Here is a 17,110-nt window from a genome sequence, read left to right on the forward strand (position 1 = left end):
GTCCCATGCTGTGCCTCACCCTAAGGGAGAGTTTTTCTTTAAACACTGCCATGCCATGGCATGGTTTCCTTCAAGTCTCTCCTTAAAACCTTCCTTTGTCACAATTCCTACACTCCTTGCCCCTACAAAACCCCACTGTGACACTCCTTTCACCTACACACTCTGTCCAGGACACAGGGGGACAATCTGCTGGCTTTTACTCTGCACATCACTGGCCTCAGAGCTTCAAGAGCAGAAATAACATTGGTGTTATTTCCTACCCAGCTGGGCAGGAGGAGGAGGATGGAACTCATGTCCCTGGGGGCACGAGCTCCATCCCTCATGGGGCAGGGCCAGCACCAGCTAGAGAAGCTCCACTGAGGATACTCTGTCTGCCCATGAAAACTGCCCTAGTGCCAGGAAGCCTCTGCTCTCCCAGGACTGGAAGAACCCCCTTTGTGGCTGATCAAGGCTGCTTTGCTTTGTCTGACTAACCAAGAGCACAGGGTGCTGCAGCAGCTCCAGGGGAAGAGGGGCTGCAAAGAGCTGCAGTGTGGCCTCCACTGAGAGGTGTCAGGAGAGAGCTTGGGGAAAGGGCTGATAGGGAAATGGGGTCTCCAGTAGTGTGAGAGAGCAGGCAGGACACAAGAGGGGTTAATCTCTCCAAACAGGGTTAATCTCTCCAAACAAACAGATAGGGAAACAGGGCTCTGCAAATCACTCCCTCCTGCAGGAATGCTCCAGACAGAGCTGAAGTTATAAGGGGGAGCAAGGGGGTGAAAAAAACCACGGAGGCAGAGGGATTTCAACCAGCAAAATAGCTGAGGCTCCTCTTGAGCCAAAGGCTGTTACTGGATCTGCAGCAATCTGGAGGGGCAGAGAACCTGAAACACATCACGCTGCCGATCACAGCCATGAGCCAAGCCAGATATTTCGAGAGTGGAAAACCATCTGTGCCTCTTGCTTTACCCTGATGGACTCCCCACGCCCCACGGCCTCGGAAAGAATTCACTTCTCTGCACCTTTCAAATCACATCCAGGTTTTCCCTGGCACGGGTTCCAAACTCACTTCAAAATAAGGCAGCCCCAAATGTACATCTAATTAATCCCAGCCTGCGAAGCAGCCAGCTACATGGGCTATTCCTAGGATGGGGAAGCAGGCATGGGAGATGGTGTTTCCAGGAGCCCTGCATTTAGCATCTGTTTGGCAACGTCCTGTGCTGTGAGCTTATCCTGGCAAAAAGGAGGGGAACAAGAAAAGTGCCTCTGGGACTGTCCTGGGTATAGCATAATGATGGGGTCCCAGACATCTGTGAAATGAAGCTGAACTAAATAGTGACCCTATGAAGACAGCCCTTAGGCTCTCACAGTCTCATTTGAGCACAATGTTCCCAAGGCCATTGTTTCTATGTAATGGGGAAAAATGTAAGGTAGTTTTCTTAAAGACAGCTCAAGGGTCAGAAACAGAGCAACTGCTCCAGCACGGCACTCTGCCTGGGGTAATACAGTCTGCACATCAGCTTAGCTGAAACCCTGCAGAAAAGGCAGCCATACTGCAAGTGAGCCTGGGACCCTCCATTCAACAGTGCTACAGCAGAGGCGCTCATCTTGCTAGAGAAGAAAATAGTAATTAGGACCCTTGCCCCATCTCCAGCTCAGATGAAGACACAACGGGACTGAGGAAAGTCAGGTATTAAAGCCTGAAAATGGATGAGTCGTTCTCTACCTCCTCTACAGGGCCTTCGTGGGGAGCTATGAACATCCCCATAGTTGGTCTGGGAGAAAAGCCCCAAAGTTTGTGGGTAGCACTGATGCCCATGCTAAGCAGGTTAGCAGGCTGGGAAGGGAGTAGAAAGGAGGCATAATTCTGCTTCTTAAAATGATCTCACCAAACCCCATTTCTCCTGCTCCCTTCTTGGGAGTTCGCTATTATCTGTAGCTAAAGCTTCCTAAAAAGCAATTTTACAGCCAAAGTTAGCTCAGCCTCAGGCAACCCCTCCTTGCTGGAGCTCACGTTTCCAGTGAAGCAGACTGGCCAGGATCTGCTCCAGGCCACTCGGGCTGTACGATGTTTGGAAGGCTCCACTCTCCTTATAAAAGCTGTTTCCTGAAAGATCTGGCACAGCCCTTACACAGCAGGCCCAACTGAGCTCATTTGTTTTCTTAGTTCATTCTTTCCTGGGGTCTCCATACCATCATCTCCCAGCCAAAAAGTATGTAACCCTTAGTGTGGACTGTGCAGGCGAGGATGGAGCTGCCCAGCAACACATCCCCAGGGCCAGGCAGTGGCAGGTCTCTCTTCTCTCTTGCCAGCTGTTTCTGACTCCTCTCCAGGGACCACAGTGGATGCCATGGATGGGCTGGGTGCCATCAGAGCTGTTCCGAGGGGCCATCCACAGCACCACATGAAGCTAAGCAGGCTGTGCCTCCCAGCTCAGAGCCAGCAGAAGCAGCCAAGAGTCCACTTCAAATTCCCCTATATGGTGGCAGAGGCGCTTCAGCCATGGTGCAGAAGCACTGCAATGCCCTGCCAGGCAAAACCTGATCCCATCAAGATGCGCTATGGGATGAGCGTGGTGCCAGTGCTGGGGAAGGGACAACCCCTGGCCCCAAACTTTAAGTGCTCAGCTCCGGAGGACCATCCATGTCAAAAATCCGAGGAGGCTGACGGACTTACACATACAAGAGCCTCTTCTGATACCATCAGAGACCAACTTTAAAAGACCCAAAGTCTCTAGAAATTTCCAAGAAGTCAAATCCTCAAAGTAAACATTAACAAAACAAAGCAACACAAAGCAAACAGAGTTCCTGTGGGCTGGATGTTGTAACTACGGAGTAATCACAGAACTCTTCCCGTTCCAGGAAACCAGCCTGACAGACAAACCCAATGGCACCTTCTCAGGTTGTGGTGCTGACCCTGTGTCTAGAACACTTAGGGTGTTTCTCAAAAAGCCAAAGCTGCAGAAGGCACAGGGTCACAGGAGATGTTTTTGAGAATCACAGCGGCCACAATGTCTTAGGTTACTCTACAACGGGCTTCCCAGAAAGCAGCGTACTTTCAGTAAGCCACTGGAGCCAAATCCTCACTGGTAATGAAATTCAGATGCTCAGAACGTTGCTCAAAATGGCATTGGGAGCAAAATGCAGTACTCACAGAAGCTGAACATAATAAAACCTAGCAAGTCTAAGCATACCAGAGGACACACAAATGCACAAGCTCCTCCACAGGATGGTCATCCTAAGTCCCCAAAGCTGCCTTCTTACACAAGAACCAGGCTTTATTTTCCAGCAACTTCAACTCCTTTTTTTCCCTCCGATGGAAATCCCGGTGACATGCCTCTTAGCAAAGGGAAACCATTTCAACACCAAGAAGAAGGAACAAATATTGATGAGTGTGCTGTGAGAAGAAGTGCTCCGACCAGGCTTCCCAAGCCCGATCACTGCTTCCAGAAACAGCAGCATTTTGGTGGGAGTTTTATGCGAGTGCAGCAGGGCCAAACCATGCATCCAATTTTTCCAAGTGACGCCCTTTGCCAATTTGGCTTCCATTTTTCCTCCCCACTTCTTGCTGGCGGGAGTACTTGTACAGCAAGGGCTTTTCTGCGGTATTCAAGTCAGGTGTGCTTTGCTTTTGCTAATGTTACAGTGCAAGGACAAGCCCGAATCAGAAATGCCTCTATGGGAAACCCAAACAATATTCTCTTGCTCAGAAAGGGACATAAATGGTTTTCTTCATACCAGTCAGAGAAAAGTAAAGCCCCCTAAATGCCTTTCTGCTTCTAGAAAGGTCGGGAGGCAGAGCACAGCACAAAGGGCTGCACTAAATGGACCTGACAGTCACTGGAAGTGATTATGGTATCGTGACATTTCTAAATATGCCCATTAGCTACTTGGGGGCGGGAGTAAAGACAACTCTGTGGTCAAAGCCATTAGCTATGGGTGCATGAAAGATTCCCAGGGCCCCCTCAGGCTGGTTATGTTTGCCAGGCATGTTAGGGTTCTTTTTTTCCCCGTAGCAACAGCACCAAAGGGCAACCACAAGCAATCCCCCACATCAGAAGGTCTGCAACAGACCATAGCATCTGTTCCTCAAGCACACAAACACTCAGCTGTAGGCTGGGCTGGGAAGGCACACGTCATGCCACAGAAATCTTGTCTTTGAGCAACCAGCCCAGAATGTTACGGGAGGAAGCCAAGGCTGTCAATCAGCTTGATTTAACATGTGGAATTCAATTGTTATTTCCCTCTCTCTGGATGGCCCTTTGAGTTGCATGGGACAGGAAAAACAGCATACGAGCACTTCCTTGGGGAGCCTCACACCATCCTCAGCCCTGTGCTATGCTGGCCAGGCTCCTTCTGAAAACAAGCACGCTGCTGCCGGGTTGTTCCTGAGTAGCTGTGCTAGCAGGGTTGCTTAGCTGTAGTCCTCCACTAATGACTTCTGGAGGGAGAGAGTATGACTGAGGGGTTTAACACTTGCTGGGCACATTGCTAGCAAATATAGATGCATTAATGGACATGGTCAAGAACTTGCTCAGATGGTTCAGTAGGTAAGAGCTAAAGCACATGTATGCTTACACACAGACTGGGAAAAAGCTCCTGCCATGACAAAACTAGCATAGTTTTTCCTGGAGCCCACTCTCCTACCTGGCAGAAAGGGGATGATCCTTTGCTTGGGGTCTTTCTGCCCTCCTTCCATTGGAAACTTGTCCAGCATTTGCATCTAGAACAGGAAATGCAGAGAGGTGATTAAAGTCAGTGAATAACTTCGACAACACAAGGCCACTCTAAGGCTGGTTCTCCTAACCAACAGTGTGCTGAGACATCATACACAGCACCATTAGCCAAAGTACAGCACCGAGGTAAACACACCCAAAGCAGTGCCAGAAGCACAAGACCTTAGCGTCATCTCCACTATTTCTCACCACCAATGTTGTTCATCACTATAATTTTGCTCAGCATGGGTGATTTATGTAACCTGCACTTCTGAAACTATTAAGTTTCATCCTGATGGAGCTTGGTCACTAGATCTCAGAAGCTCCTCAGAAAAGGCACATTTTAAGCTTATTAGCTCAAACATAGCCCAGCACTGACAGTTCCTGGACTACAACTGACTTGGACTCAGCATCAATTCGTGTTTGCCTGCAAAAAGCCATGAAGTTAGACATCAGGTTTGGGGAACACTCTGTGCTACGCAGGCTTTGAGGGATGAATGTTTTATGGGATCTTCAGCATTAAATAAATGATTTCCTGACTGATGCAACTGCACTTAGTACATTTAGTCAGCAAAGAGGTGATAACCACCTCCTGCTCTCACTGGGTGCCTGCACTGGTGCTTCACCACATACACACAACTTCCTTGCAGTTGCTATGGTGCTTTACCAATGCCCTGGTAGGATCAATGTCTTCAGCATTTGCTTTACTTGTTCTTGCTGGAAAACACCATCTGGATTGGACTTAGCACTTTACCCAGAGCAGAAGAGGTGAAAGCATGACCAGCCATCTATCCAACCATTCAGATACTCCCTCTTTTGGAAGGAAGGGGAGGGAGATGCAAACTCCCCCTTATTTTCTCTGGGGTATGGATCTGAGCTCAGCCTCCCATCACTTGAAGAGCTCACTAGTCCTAAGGGTATTTGAAACGAGTCTTGCCCTCTCCTATTTGAGCTATTGCATTCAGCACAAATAATTAAGTGCTTATGGAAGCATGGCAGACAACCTGCCCTGGGAGTGCCCTGAGCACCTGCAGAGTCCAAACAGCCGTTCTCCTCTGACCCAATGAATATTTAACGTATTTCATGCAGAGAGGAAGTCATGCAACTGGAGAGCCAAAGCCATTGATCCTACGAGAGGCATCTGCAGGCAGCCCTCACCCAGGAGGACAGGCAACACCAAGGCCCTGGATGCACAAGTCATGCTTTCTCCTGTCTGCTGCTCCACCACGTAACACTGGGAGCCCCTTCATCACATGGAGCTTATGCAGGGCCAAACTGCGGGTCCCAACACGCCCTGGGGATGTGTTTCACTTGGCTCCCTGGTTTTCATGGCTCTTGTTCTTTGGCACCTATTTTTCCACATGCTTTTTAAAGGTCTCTGCCCCTAGCTAAGGGCTGTGGACTCCTGCAAGGCATGAGCTTGTTTAAAGTGCTGTAACACTAAAGCTAAGCACTTTTTGTCAATGTAGCTCTTTGTACATCCAATAACTGTTGAGGTTTTTTTCCCTTGGATCTCAAAAGCACTAAGATAAAATTCTTGAGGTTTGGTGGGCAGGGGGCAGAAGGAAGGAGGAATTTTTCCTACACGCTGCGACGGAATAAAAAACTGCCCCAACACTCCCAAAGACAACAGGAAAACCAAAAGAAGCTCTCAAATATTCTCTCCAAAATGAAAACAAGATAACTCAAAGCCAGGATGACACTGAGCACAAACGCACCGTGTTTACAGCTGCTTCTCAAAACAAATCTGGGAGTTCATAACAAAGCAAATGACTCCCAGACTCAGCAGTAACTGGTGACTGTGGTGACGTTACCAGCAGACACAAAGTGAGCAGAGCAGGGATGAGGCACTGCAGGCTCCCAGGGCAGCACCACTTCCCCAGCCTTTCTGGGCATGCAACACCCTCCTGCTCTTCTCTCAATCCATGAAAATAAGGGAAAACACCACATCCCCGTTACCCTGTAAAACACCTTTGTTGTGCTACAGCAGAGAGGTGGGGAAGAGCTTGGGAAAGCTTGTGACTGGTAAAGGGTGAGCAAAACAAGTTGCAAACGCTGCACATCTGATTGCTGTTAAGCAACACAATACTCGAGTCACTGGAAGCTTTCCCCTCCTCTCAACTTTGAACACGAGCTGAGGATCTCTCACTCCCGGGAGCACTGTGAGCCTACAAGGCACGAATGGTGCAAGCTGTGTTTTCTCCCATATGCACGTGCCTGGGCTGTGCCTCTGGCCAGATCTGCTCCCATCCATGTGATCCCACCAAACCCAGCCAGAACTTCAGCCCGTTTCTCCATTTCCTTTGGCTTCACCAAAGTGCCTCTTGTAGTGGCTGCTCAGTGAGCAGGAGGTGGCATGGGGGCCATCTCACTGCAGGCACCCTGCTGGAGCATCACCCCAGCCAGACCAGCCCCTGTGCTGCCCGCCATGGGTTGGTACCATCATGCCTGTGCATTCATAAGCTGCTATCTCTTCTCTTGGTGGAGGCAGAAAAAATAGGTTTCAAGGTGCCTGCAGCCCCCTCCAGCACACACAGAAAGGGAAGGTAGAGAAGGAACAAGGCAGAGAGGTCGGTCGCATGGACCCTTCTGGTCTGGCTGCCACATCATGCAGCCCCAGAGGAGGCAGCAGCAAATACTAGTTCATCAGTTTTACAAGGAATAAGGCTGTGGTTGAAGAACAGCTAAAAACCTTACTCCAACAAAAACAGCGCCGGTGCCACTGCAACCATGGCAGGCAGTTTGTGTTAGCAAGATACAAGAGCACACATCTGCGGAATCCAGCCCACGGGTCATGGGCTGGTGGTTCTTCTGTAGCACTACACACACAAAAGAAAACACAGAACAGCAACGGGAAAAGGCCAGCTCCAGACCTGAGAGGTGCAACCAGGAAGCCAGAGGAAGCCAGCTGGGAGGGTTCTATGCCTTGAGGTTCCCTGTATCCTTTCTGGCCCATCTTGCTCCTGATTTTGCAGGATGGGGACTACAGCACAGGTTGTTTCACTGCGCTGTCCCAGGGGAGCCGAGCAGACACAGCTCTGGAAGAGGGCTGGAAGAAGGATAAAAGTGCAGCAACCCCACAAGCCCTAGGGGAGGGACACACAGATAGGCATCAGAAGATGGTCTGCAGAAACCAAGGCAGGTCAGGGCAGGATTCCTGGGAGAGCACCTTTCTCCCTGGCCGCAACAGGGAAATGTGCTCCCCAGCCAGCAAGGAATTGTGGAAGGGAGGTGATTGGCATGGGAAGACTCCCACAAATCGTATCAGCAGCAAGCGCTTCCATCCAAGCTCCAAACAAGACTGCTCACATCACATTCCCAGAAGGGAGGACTTGCCCAGACATCCAAGATCCCGGGGAGATGGGGAGATGGGGCAGGCAGACACACAGCCTTTGGGAGCACAGCCTTTCCTGCCAAGCACAGGAGAGCAAAGAGAGGCCAAGTCTCACTCTCAGCAGTGCACTCAGCCAGGTTGGGAAGAAAAATGAAGGCAAAAAGAACAATAACACTATTGTTTCACCCCTTCCAAGATTATGTCTAAGTATTTGTGACAGAATCTTGAAAAAAATTAAATAAAATATTGGAGCAGATGCAGTTTGAAGTATTTGGTGTGCTTCAGTTCTGCAGGAAGCTGCTGTAATCAGAATTTTCACCCATTCCTTTGCAGCAGGGAGGATGCTCATATGGCTGCAATGGCCAGGGCACAGAAACCGGAGCAGCATAGCCAGCCCACAGCCAGGCTCTGACAACAGCACATCAGGATAGGGCACGTTTGTCCACATTTACCTCCACCACCAATTTACCTTATCAATTAGCTGGTTTTTTTATTAACCCAGAAATGCCTGGGCAGTGAGTCTCTTTGGAGGGAGCCATTGCTGAAGGCCTGTGCGCATCCTGGGAGCATGTGGTCTCCATGGCTGAGCTGCCCATTAATAGGACAGGCGATAACAGGGCCACCCAGGGAGAGGAAGCTTTTCAAGCACAGCTTTATATCAACAGCTAGCAGACAGCTTCTTCATTAACAGGAAACTCGTAAGATAATACCCTAATTGAATCAATTAAGAGTGCTGCGGGCTGCAGAGGATCCTAGGGAGTGAGGAATGCATACGCTCAGCAGTATTCCCAGGAAGCAGACATTCAGGAAGGGCTTTGCTCAAATAAGAGCTGATGGTGTAATGCCAGAGGGATACACCATACATATGGTGTAACCCCAAAGCAATACGTCTGCTGAAGGATCATGGCCCCAGGTCTAACAGCCTGTGAGCTGGCCCTATGGCCTCCCAGACGGATTCAAACTCTAAGAAGTATGCAAAACACTCCAACAAGCCCTCAAGCCAAGTGCCAGAGGTAATGTGTGTCATTGCTTTGCTGCTTCTCCTCTGTTCTTCATCATAGAATAGTTAGGGCTGGAAAGGACCTTAAGGACATCCAGTTCCAACCCCTCTGCCATGGGCAGGGACACCTCACACTGAACCATATTACCCAAGGCTCTGTCCAACCTGGCCTTGAACACTGCCAGGGATGGAGCATTCACAACCTCCCTGGGCAACCCATTCCAGTGCCTCATCACCCTTACAGTAAAGAACTTCTTCCTTATAGCCAATCTAAACCTCCCCTGTTTAAGTTTTAACCCGTTACTCCTTGTCCTATCACTACAGTCCCTAATGATGAGTCCCTCCCCAGCATCCTTACAGGCCCCCTTCAGATACTAGAAAGCTGCTATGAGGTCTCCATATAGTGGAAAAAGTTTTTACCTCTAAAATATAAAAGTGGGAGGGGACAAAAACCTCTTTTTCTTTTAAATCTGATCTGGTGGAAAGAAAAATGCCAGGTGAAATGTTAAACATAGAGGTCCTGCACTGCCCTGGTAACAATGAACCAGAAGGGCCCAGGATTGCTCTTGCAGCAAGTCCTCTGCAGCTGAGGGACTGTGGGATTTGCGTTTAGCAAGCTGCTCTAAAGCCCAGGCTCTCCATTACTGAGCTTTAGGGCTTACGTGGCACATATCAGGGTTGCAGAAGGAAAGCAAGTCTTTGCCAAGTTACAGAGGGGATGGTGGTTCACACCACTGAACAGCAAGATATACCAGCACAGGCTGGGGGGTGATGAAATACCCAGGCGAGGAGAACAAACTCTTCCACTCTTGCACAACACCAGGAGCTGATGTTGGAGCCAGGCCCCAGGCCGTAATCACAGGCATGGGGTGAGGGAGCTTCCCCCTTCTCTTATCAAGAGGATTTGCTTTGCCTGCGTGACCATGGCTCAGTGTAAAACCACATTCCTCCTTCATCTAGCAAGTGAGAGCTGACCTAATCCATGCCTGCACCAGACATGTCTGTTACCCAGAGCAGAGAAGTCAGCTTTTGACATACCCCAAAGGCAAAAGGGAAAAAAAAAAGAGTTCAACAAAAGGCTTCAGAGTCCAGCCGAGTGCATAGCGGCAGAATCACAGGAGACTCTTTGTGAGAGCCACAGCCTCCCTGCTAGGAGAAGGCAGCCGCTTGCCATGGGGAAAGATGGGTCTGAGCCAAGCCTGCCCTCATCCCACAGTCCTGAATCACCACTGGCCCCATCCCTCATGAGAGAGGGAGTGCTGCAGGCAGCCAGGCACACTGTCTGCCCCATTTTCCCTGTGGTGGCAAACTCCAGATGGGGACATTCACATGCACCGCTCACCCCAACCTCCGTGCGCTCAGTAGGGCATCAGTCAGGTCTGCTCTTATGGGAAGAAAAGTCCTCACACCTGATGGACAGCATCCCACTGATTCCCAAATGTAGTAGGAAAGGGATGTAGGTCCAGCAGTTGCCTGCTGTCACAGCAGCACCCTGGCCCCACAGGGATGTGATGAGGGACATGGCTGTGTGCTGAGAACCAGAAACTTTGCAGATCAAAGCACCCTTGTGCCCTGGAGCCAGCTGGTTTGGGCAACATCTGCCAAGCAGATAGTCTGGGAAAAAGAACATCTGGCAGCATCTCACAGACTGCTGGTGTTTAGTCTCTGTGACCCAGGCACCTTCCCTGCATCCACATGGACTGTCTGTGAAGACACAGGGGATGAAAACACAACAGCCCAGAAGACAGAAGGACCAACAGAGAGCAAGCTCAGATCCCCAGTGTGGTGATGCCGAGCAAAGGAGGTCAAGCCTGGGAAAGGACTCCACTGGTGCGGCATCACATAATGCCCATTCAATGGCCAAAGCCAGTTGAGAGTTCAAAGGCAGTAATGGGAGCTGAAGAGCAGCACAACTGAGCTGTTTCCAGACTACCACCATTTTTCCATAGTTCCAGCTGCTCTGGGCAAGGGATGAGTTCAAGCGCATTTTACACATTACCACTCAGAGGCACTCCTGATCCCCTCAGCACTAGGAAATGGCATCACAGAGCCTGGATTGTGAAAAACTGATGGAAAACTTTAAGCATCACTCAGCAATAGACAAAAAAGAATTAACTGAGGTCAGAGAAAAAAGCACTGCACAAATTGGCAGCAGCTGCTACTGCAAGAGAAATTTCCTATGAAATCAGAAGAAGCATTAGACAGAGACAGACACTGGTGCCTGTGAAGTGCTCACTGGCATGGAGAAAGCACCAGACACGGGGCTGGGACAGGCGCACCCCACTGCACCCCCAGATCCAAGCAGCCCCTGGCCACAACTAGGCCTGTGTTACCCCAGGTGCTTGTCCATAAACCACACAGACTGTAACTGGGGAGATGGTGGGCTCTGCCTTCACACAGGGGCTCGGAAGATGCGGCAGTTTTACATCCCTAGGTTTGGTACAAGTGCAATGGTCCTTCAAAAGCAGTCAGACAAAAAGCTTCCACTGCCCAGGAGATGTTTCCAGCCTGAGCACCCACTGATTCTCTGAGCTCAGCTCCATTATAAGCAATTGAGACCACAATGGGCACTGCATGCCCACCAGGGATGCTGGGATTCCTAGCAAAGGATACGCTCAGCCCCAAGCACTGAAGCCCTAGAAGTCTGTGGTAACCTCAGTGTAAGAAGCTTCCTGTTTTATCATCCAGCCTTGAAGTTTAAACCCCAGAAATCCCTAAAAGATTATCATGTTTATGAGAGATTGGGACTTTCTAGTCCCCGATATCACCAATGTGCTAATTGCAACAGATGGATGAAAGAGAGAGGCATGGAAGGAGAAAGCCTTGTCTCCAGATTGGTGTCTCTGGTCAAGCCAGGTCCTGCTCCCACAGCCATGTATGTCTGTTCTGTGCCCATCCACAAGAGCATTAAAAAAAAAATATCATTTTTCTAAGACATTTGAAGCCTGTATGCTTTCAAAAGCAACAAGTAGCTCCAGGTACCCACTCTGAGGCACCCAGAAAGGAATGAGAGGGCAGACAAAGCTGCACCTCCCCAAAACCCAGCTCCAGCAAGACACTGGGTGAGACACCCCAAGATAGCGGGATCCAAAATTACCACCTATTTTTGGTTGCCCCCAAAAAGCACTACTTGCTTTCCATCCTTTTGTAAGCTTGTCAAGAATATAATTCAGAGAAACTAAGGAGAGAGTCTAGTGTTTAAAAGAAGAAAAAGAAAACCTCAGATTTGGAGAAGAACAGCAGGCAGTCTCCCATTTACAGGCTCCTCACATTACTGCTGATCCCTCTGTCTGCTTCTTGGGTGATTAAAAGGCATTGCTCTTTACATACAATTCATTGGGGCTGAATCCTGGAAGTCATCATTCTCTTTACTGTACTTTACTAATCCATTTTCCATTTAATTTCTGATAATTGCAGCCTCTAGATGGCATTGGGTAAGCAGGTCCCAGACTGCACAGATGAGTGCTGAAAGCTGCAGCACTCCATGCAGGCACCAGGAGCAGAGCATTAACATCACCAAGCAACTGGTACAGCATCCATAATTCATCACCACAACCCAGCCGTGGGAAATGACTCTTGCCGGTAGACGTGCTTGGGAACAGAGCAGCAATACCCGGTGTGGTCTGCACCGCTTCCTCTTCCCCATCCCGTCCATGGGAACATCCCTCCAGCCAGGACTGTGTCACACGGGAAGTACCCCTGGAAGGAGCCTCAGCATGGGAGCTGGGAAGAGCTGCATCCCTTGCCCCAGGCTGGTGACAAACACCACAGAACCACCACCATAACCACGATTAGAGCTGTCACAGCAGCAGCATCCATAGCAAAGGCTGCAAAGACAGTTCATGTTCACCCACATCCTCCTCTCTAGCATCCCATACTTGGAAGATTGGGAAGTCATGAGATTTAGTTTCTGCTGTGCAAATAGAAACAACAGTGGGGAAATACCAGCACATTTGTCCTATTTCATGTGTTGAGCAGCCAAGGCATAGCAAGGGGGAGGGCTGTGCCCAAATACTCCAACCAGATCTAGTTTCACATCTAACACAGTGCTTCATGCCAAGAGGCAACCTTCAGTCAAGCATTGCAGTGACAGGTCAGACAGACCTTACATGAATGCCACCCCACTTGGAGCTGCATGCTTGCCAGAACCTCAAGATGCTTGTCCCTAGCTTCTCCCCTAAATAGCTCATGATGTGATTTCTCTTTGATCCCTCCCTTCCCCAAACCTTCCCCACTCCAGATGAGGAGAAGCAGACCAGTGTACATTCTTTCCCTGAAATTAATGCAAAGGTTTCAATCTGTGGCAGGCCCAAACGTGATGAGACAAAGGAGCTACACGCAGGGCTGCAAAAACTGCAGTCCTACCACTTGGGAGAGCACTGCTGGTCAGAAACACCAGCCTCACAATCCTCCTCTTGCGTAAGACTTCTTGCTAACTGTTTTCCCTGCTGTTCCTTCCCTAAACACAAACCCCATCTTCCAAGCAAGCACAGTCAGCAGAAAGGCCAACATGGAGAGCTTTTCATCCCCACCCAAGGGAGGATATTCTGCTTGGGTTCATGGTGGTGTCCATCAAGAACAGCTCCATGGCAGCGAGTGCAATTTTGCAGGTAGAAAACGAGACACTACAAACCCCTGAGGTTTAACTGCCAAAACCAGGGTCTCCATTCAAAACAGATACGCCTTAGCTCTTAGCATGACCATGCTTCTTTCCACCCTCTCCCATCTGACAATAAAATTCACTGCCTGGCAGAGACAGAAGCTGATGGAACCCCAGAGCCCTGGGTGAACAGCAGAAACCAACCCAGCTCCTGCATGAACCCACCAGTGTCCCCACAGCATCCCCACCCCAGACCAGCAGCCTGTTTCCCTCATGGAGCACACTGCTCTTGCATTCCTCCATTGACAGAAATGGTGGGATTTAAAGATGCCAAATTCATTGGTGCCCGAAGTCCCAGGTGAGCAGAAGCCTCTGCAGACTGCACATACCCACAGCCGCAGAGGAGCCCGGCACTGCCACTGTCTGCATGATGACAGGAGAGGGCTCTGAGCACTTCTGATTTCAGCCCTTGCCAAAGGAATGGAGCTTGCCAAGACACTCTGCTTATTGCAAAACCAGAACAGCGCTGTTAAGCGATGTCTGATGGAGGAGACTGGCCCTCGCGGCTTATGGAGGAGTTAATGCACTGACCAGGAAAGGGTTGAGTGAGCACCGAGCAGCGGAGCTGGCCCATAGGGAGTTCTGTGGGGAGCCTTTGGGAATGCATAAAGCAGGATGCAGTGCACCTCCAGTGGGAAGAATGCCGTCATAACCCTGGATATTCACCTTTCACCAGGGCCCAGAGCCAGCAAACACAGAGGCACCATGGAGGAGCCCTAGCAGCAGGCAAAGCGCAGCAACCCTGCAGCTTTCTATGCACTTAAACACGAGAATGCAGAGTTCACACAAAATTCAGCCCAAGCCACATGCCTTGAACTGCACCTGCTTTTTTAGGATCCAACCAGGATAGAGGGAGATTGAAGAATGCCAAGGTTTTCCAGCATAGCTAAACCTCAAAGGAGTATGAACCTTGACAGCATCCTCATCTTACAGCTCTTCTCTTTCACCACAAAGATAAAACCTGACAGCCTTCAGCCAAATTCACTGATTGATAAAAAACAGCACGATTTTGGGGCCTAAAGCAGCCACCTGTTGGCAGGTGGAAAGCAACTGCCCCCACATGGAAACCTCAGAGCTCCCTGGGAACCTGCCAGCAGGATTTATTTCCTGGAGGTGAGAGGAAGTGTGGGAGGGGGACAGGAGGGGAACTGGAAAATGCTGATTTGCCAAGAAGAAAGATCAGCAGACAAGTATCCGTTTCAATTAACGTTTCGGTTTGAACAGCAAAACCCAACAGCTAAAATTAAAGAGATTCTTATTTTTTTCACATTTTAAGTGATGCATTAAAAGGAAACTGGTTTCTACAAAAATTAATAGTGAAAAACCAAGAGAACTTTTTACACATCCTGAACGGAGCTTCTTTCTTTGCTAAAATTTAAACACCAGCTTTCTTCCCAGCTTAGGGCAAGGAAACCTCACTATTTTGAGGAGCTGCACAGCCTCCCAGCCAGCTTGGCACTCTGCATGGCCAAACACAAAGCCTTCTTCAAATGGCTGTTTCATCAGCCATTTCAGTATGTATGTGTGCAGTTAAAAACCATGGGATTGCAACTTTCTATTGACTGAGATTGAGTGAGAATGCCAAGATTTTGGGTCCCTACCAGAGGTGCTGGAAAGGAGCAATGCCTGCTGCCAGCAGTGGCTCTACAGGTAGAAATTCTCAGACAGAGAGCAAGACCCACAACTTACTTTTCTAAGAAACATTTCCTGCATTTTCCAGCAATATTTATTCATAAAAACCCCAAACAAGCAAAAAATCCCCCCAAATAGAAGCTGCACTCTGCAAGGCTGAACACATCAGCAGTGTGGATGGCTCTTCAGTGCCTGGGCAACATGCCCACCAAAGTGAAGCTGCACAACATGGTTGAACCAACCAAACTTTTCTCCTGCAGCACAAAGACAGGGAGAGGTCTCTCCTCCACCCTCCTCATCATCATTCCTCGAGCCCCTCCAAGCTTGCAGGGATGTGAGCTGGTTTGATGCCAGCGTGGGGAGGACCAGCCCCAAGAGGGGTCCCAAACCTCTTTACACCCAAACTGGGCACTAAGAGAGGCATTTCTCAAAGTCTGCTATAACAAAGTACCTCCTTCCTCTCCAAAAAAGGTCAAGTACCAGAGCACAGCTGATGGTAAATGATCAGCAGGCTGAGCCTGCAGAGGAAATTCTCCACAAGGAATTCTCTGCAAGGTGCACAACAGCACCTTGTCCATTAAAAAATACCTGGTTTGGCCAATTTAATATGCTATCTGCACTGAAAAAAACACTCATCTGAATGAAAGCTTTTTCTTGTTCAAACCTTAACATTCTGTCATCAAAGACAGTATTAAAACAATAAATTCACCAACCTTAATTACACCAAATTTAATTTCGAAGATCAGATTTCCATGCTGCCAGGTAAAGACAGGCATAAACATCATTTATAATTCACCGCTCAGTAAATCACCCCTACTGCAAAGGCCTCAAGATATGGTACCAGTAAGGCAGAAAGGCTCAGAGTGGTGAATTAAGACAAGGAAAATGCTGACTCTCCTCCTGCCACCAGCTCACAAGGGAGACCATTTTCCACACAGGTTATTGTTCACATTGCAATACTGGATAACATCAGAATATAGGAGTCATTATAAAACAGGGTGTAGAGCAGTACCCAGCCTGGGGATGTGTGGGATCCACAAGGTGATGGGATGATGGGCAGAAAGGGTGCCATGCACCCTGCAGCAGTGGAATACCCCGTGGCAGTGGAAAACCACAGGGTTCTGCAGAAGCAAAGGCACAGCCACAGCCACTGGCAGGAAAACCACGAAGTCACCATGGCATCAAAAAGGGAACAGGCTGGCTGCTGGAGCCCTACAGCATCCACCCACTGGCACCACATCTCATTTTCCCCTCTCCATTTTCTGGTTAAGGAGGTTCCCCTCCCCACTCCCAGCTGGCTGGAAGGCATGAATCACAGAGGAAGGGCAGATCCTGCACACCCATCCTTTTCTCCCTGCGAGGTCTCCCCTAGTCCAGCCTGTGGAGCTGCCTCACTGCAGCTGGCACAGATGGGCCTCCCTCATCCCTCCCACAGGATGCTTGCCACATACCCAGGAAAAAGTCTGTGCTGGATCCCAGAGATGGCAATGAGAAGCATGACAAGCCTCAAGGCAGAGAGAATACAGGAAAAGGAAAAAAACATGCGAGGAAAGTAAGAAGAAAGAAGCATCACTTCTCACATGGAGCAGAGTGCTGGGAAGGCAGAGCAAGTGGTTAAATTCTTCACTTGTCCCCAGGCACACAAGGAAGATCACTGCAGAGGTCTACACCTCTCTTTGCAAGGGGACTCTGAGGCTGCAAGACATCCTTCACCAAAAGCACTTTTAACAGCCAGTGTGGGAGCAGTGATTTACAGCACTGTGGAAGACCTGTGACATTCAATTAAAGGC

General features: G+C 49.4%; 1 protein-coding gene across 4 annotated transcripts in view; it reads right to left on the minus strand.

Moving 5' to 3' along the window:
- The window catches only part of SH3PXD2B (SH3 and PX domains 2B), a 72,951-nt gene that overhangs the window by 34,860 nt on the left and 20,981 nt on the right, over positions 1-17,110 (minus strand). For all 4 annotated transcript variants that reach the window (XM_061372820.1, XM_061372818.1, XM_061372819.1 and 1 more), the window contains exon 3: positions 4,627-4,702. In XM_061372820.1, coding sequence (XP_061228804.1) covers positions 4,627-4,702 — 76 coding nt within the window. The remainder of the gene's footprint in view (positions 1-4,626; positions 4,703-17,110) is intronic.

Source organism: Neopsephotus bourkii, unplaced genomic scaffold, assembly GCF_033783945.1.
Source record: "Neopsephotus bourkii isolate Nb327-2 ecotype Australia unplaced genomic scaffold, CSIRO-AGI_Nbou_v1 NB_1622, whole genome shotgun sequence".
Taxonomy (NCBI): domain Eukaryota; kingdom Metazoa; phylum Chordata; class Aves; order Psittaciformes; family Psittacidae; genus Neopsephotus; species Neopsephotus bourkii.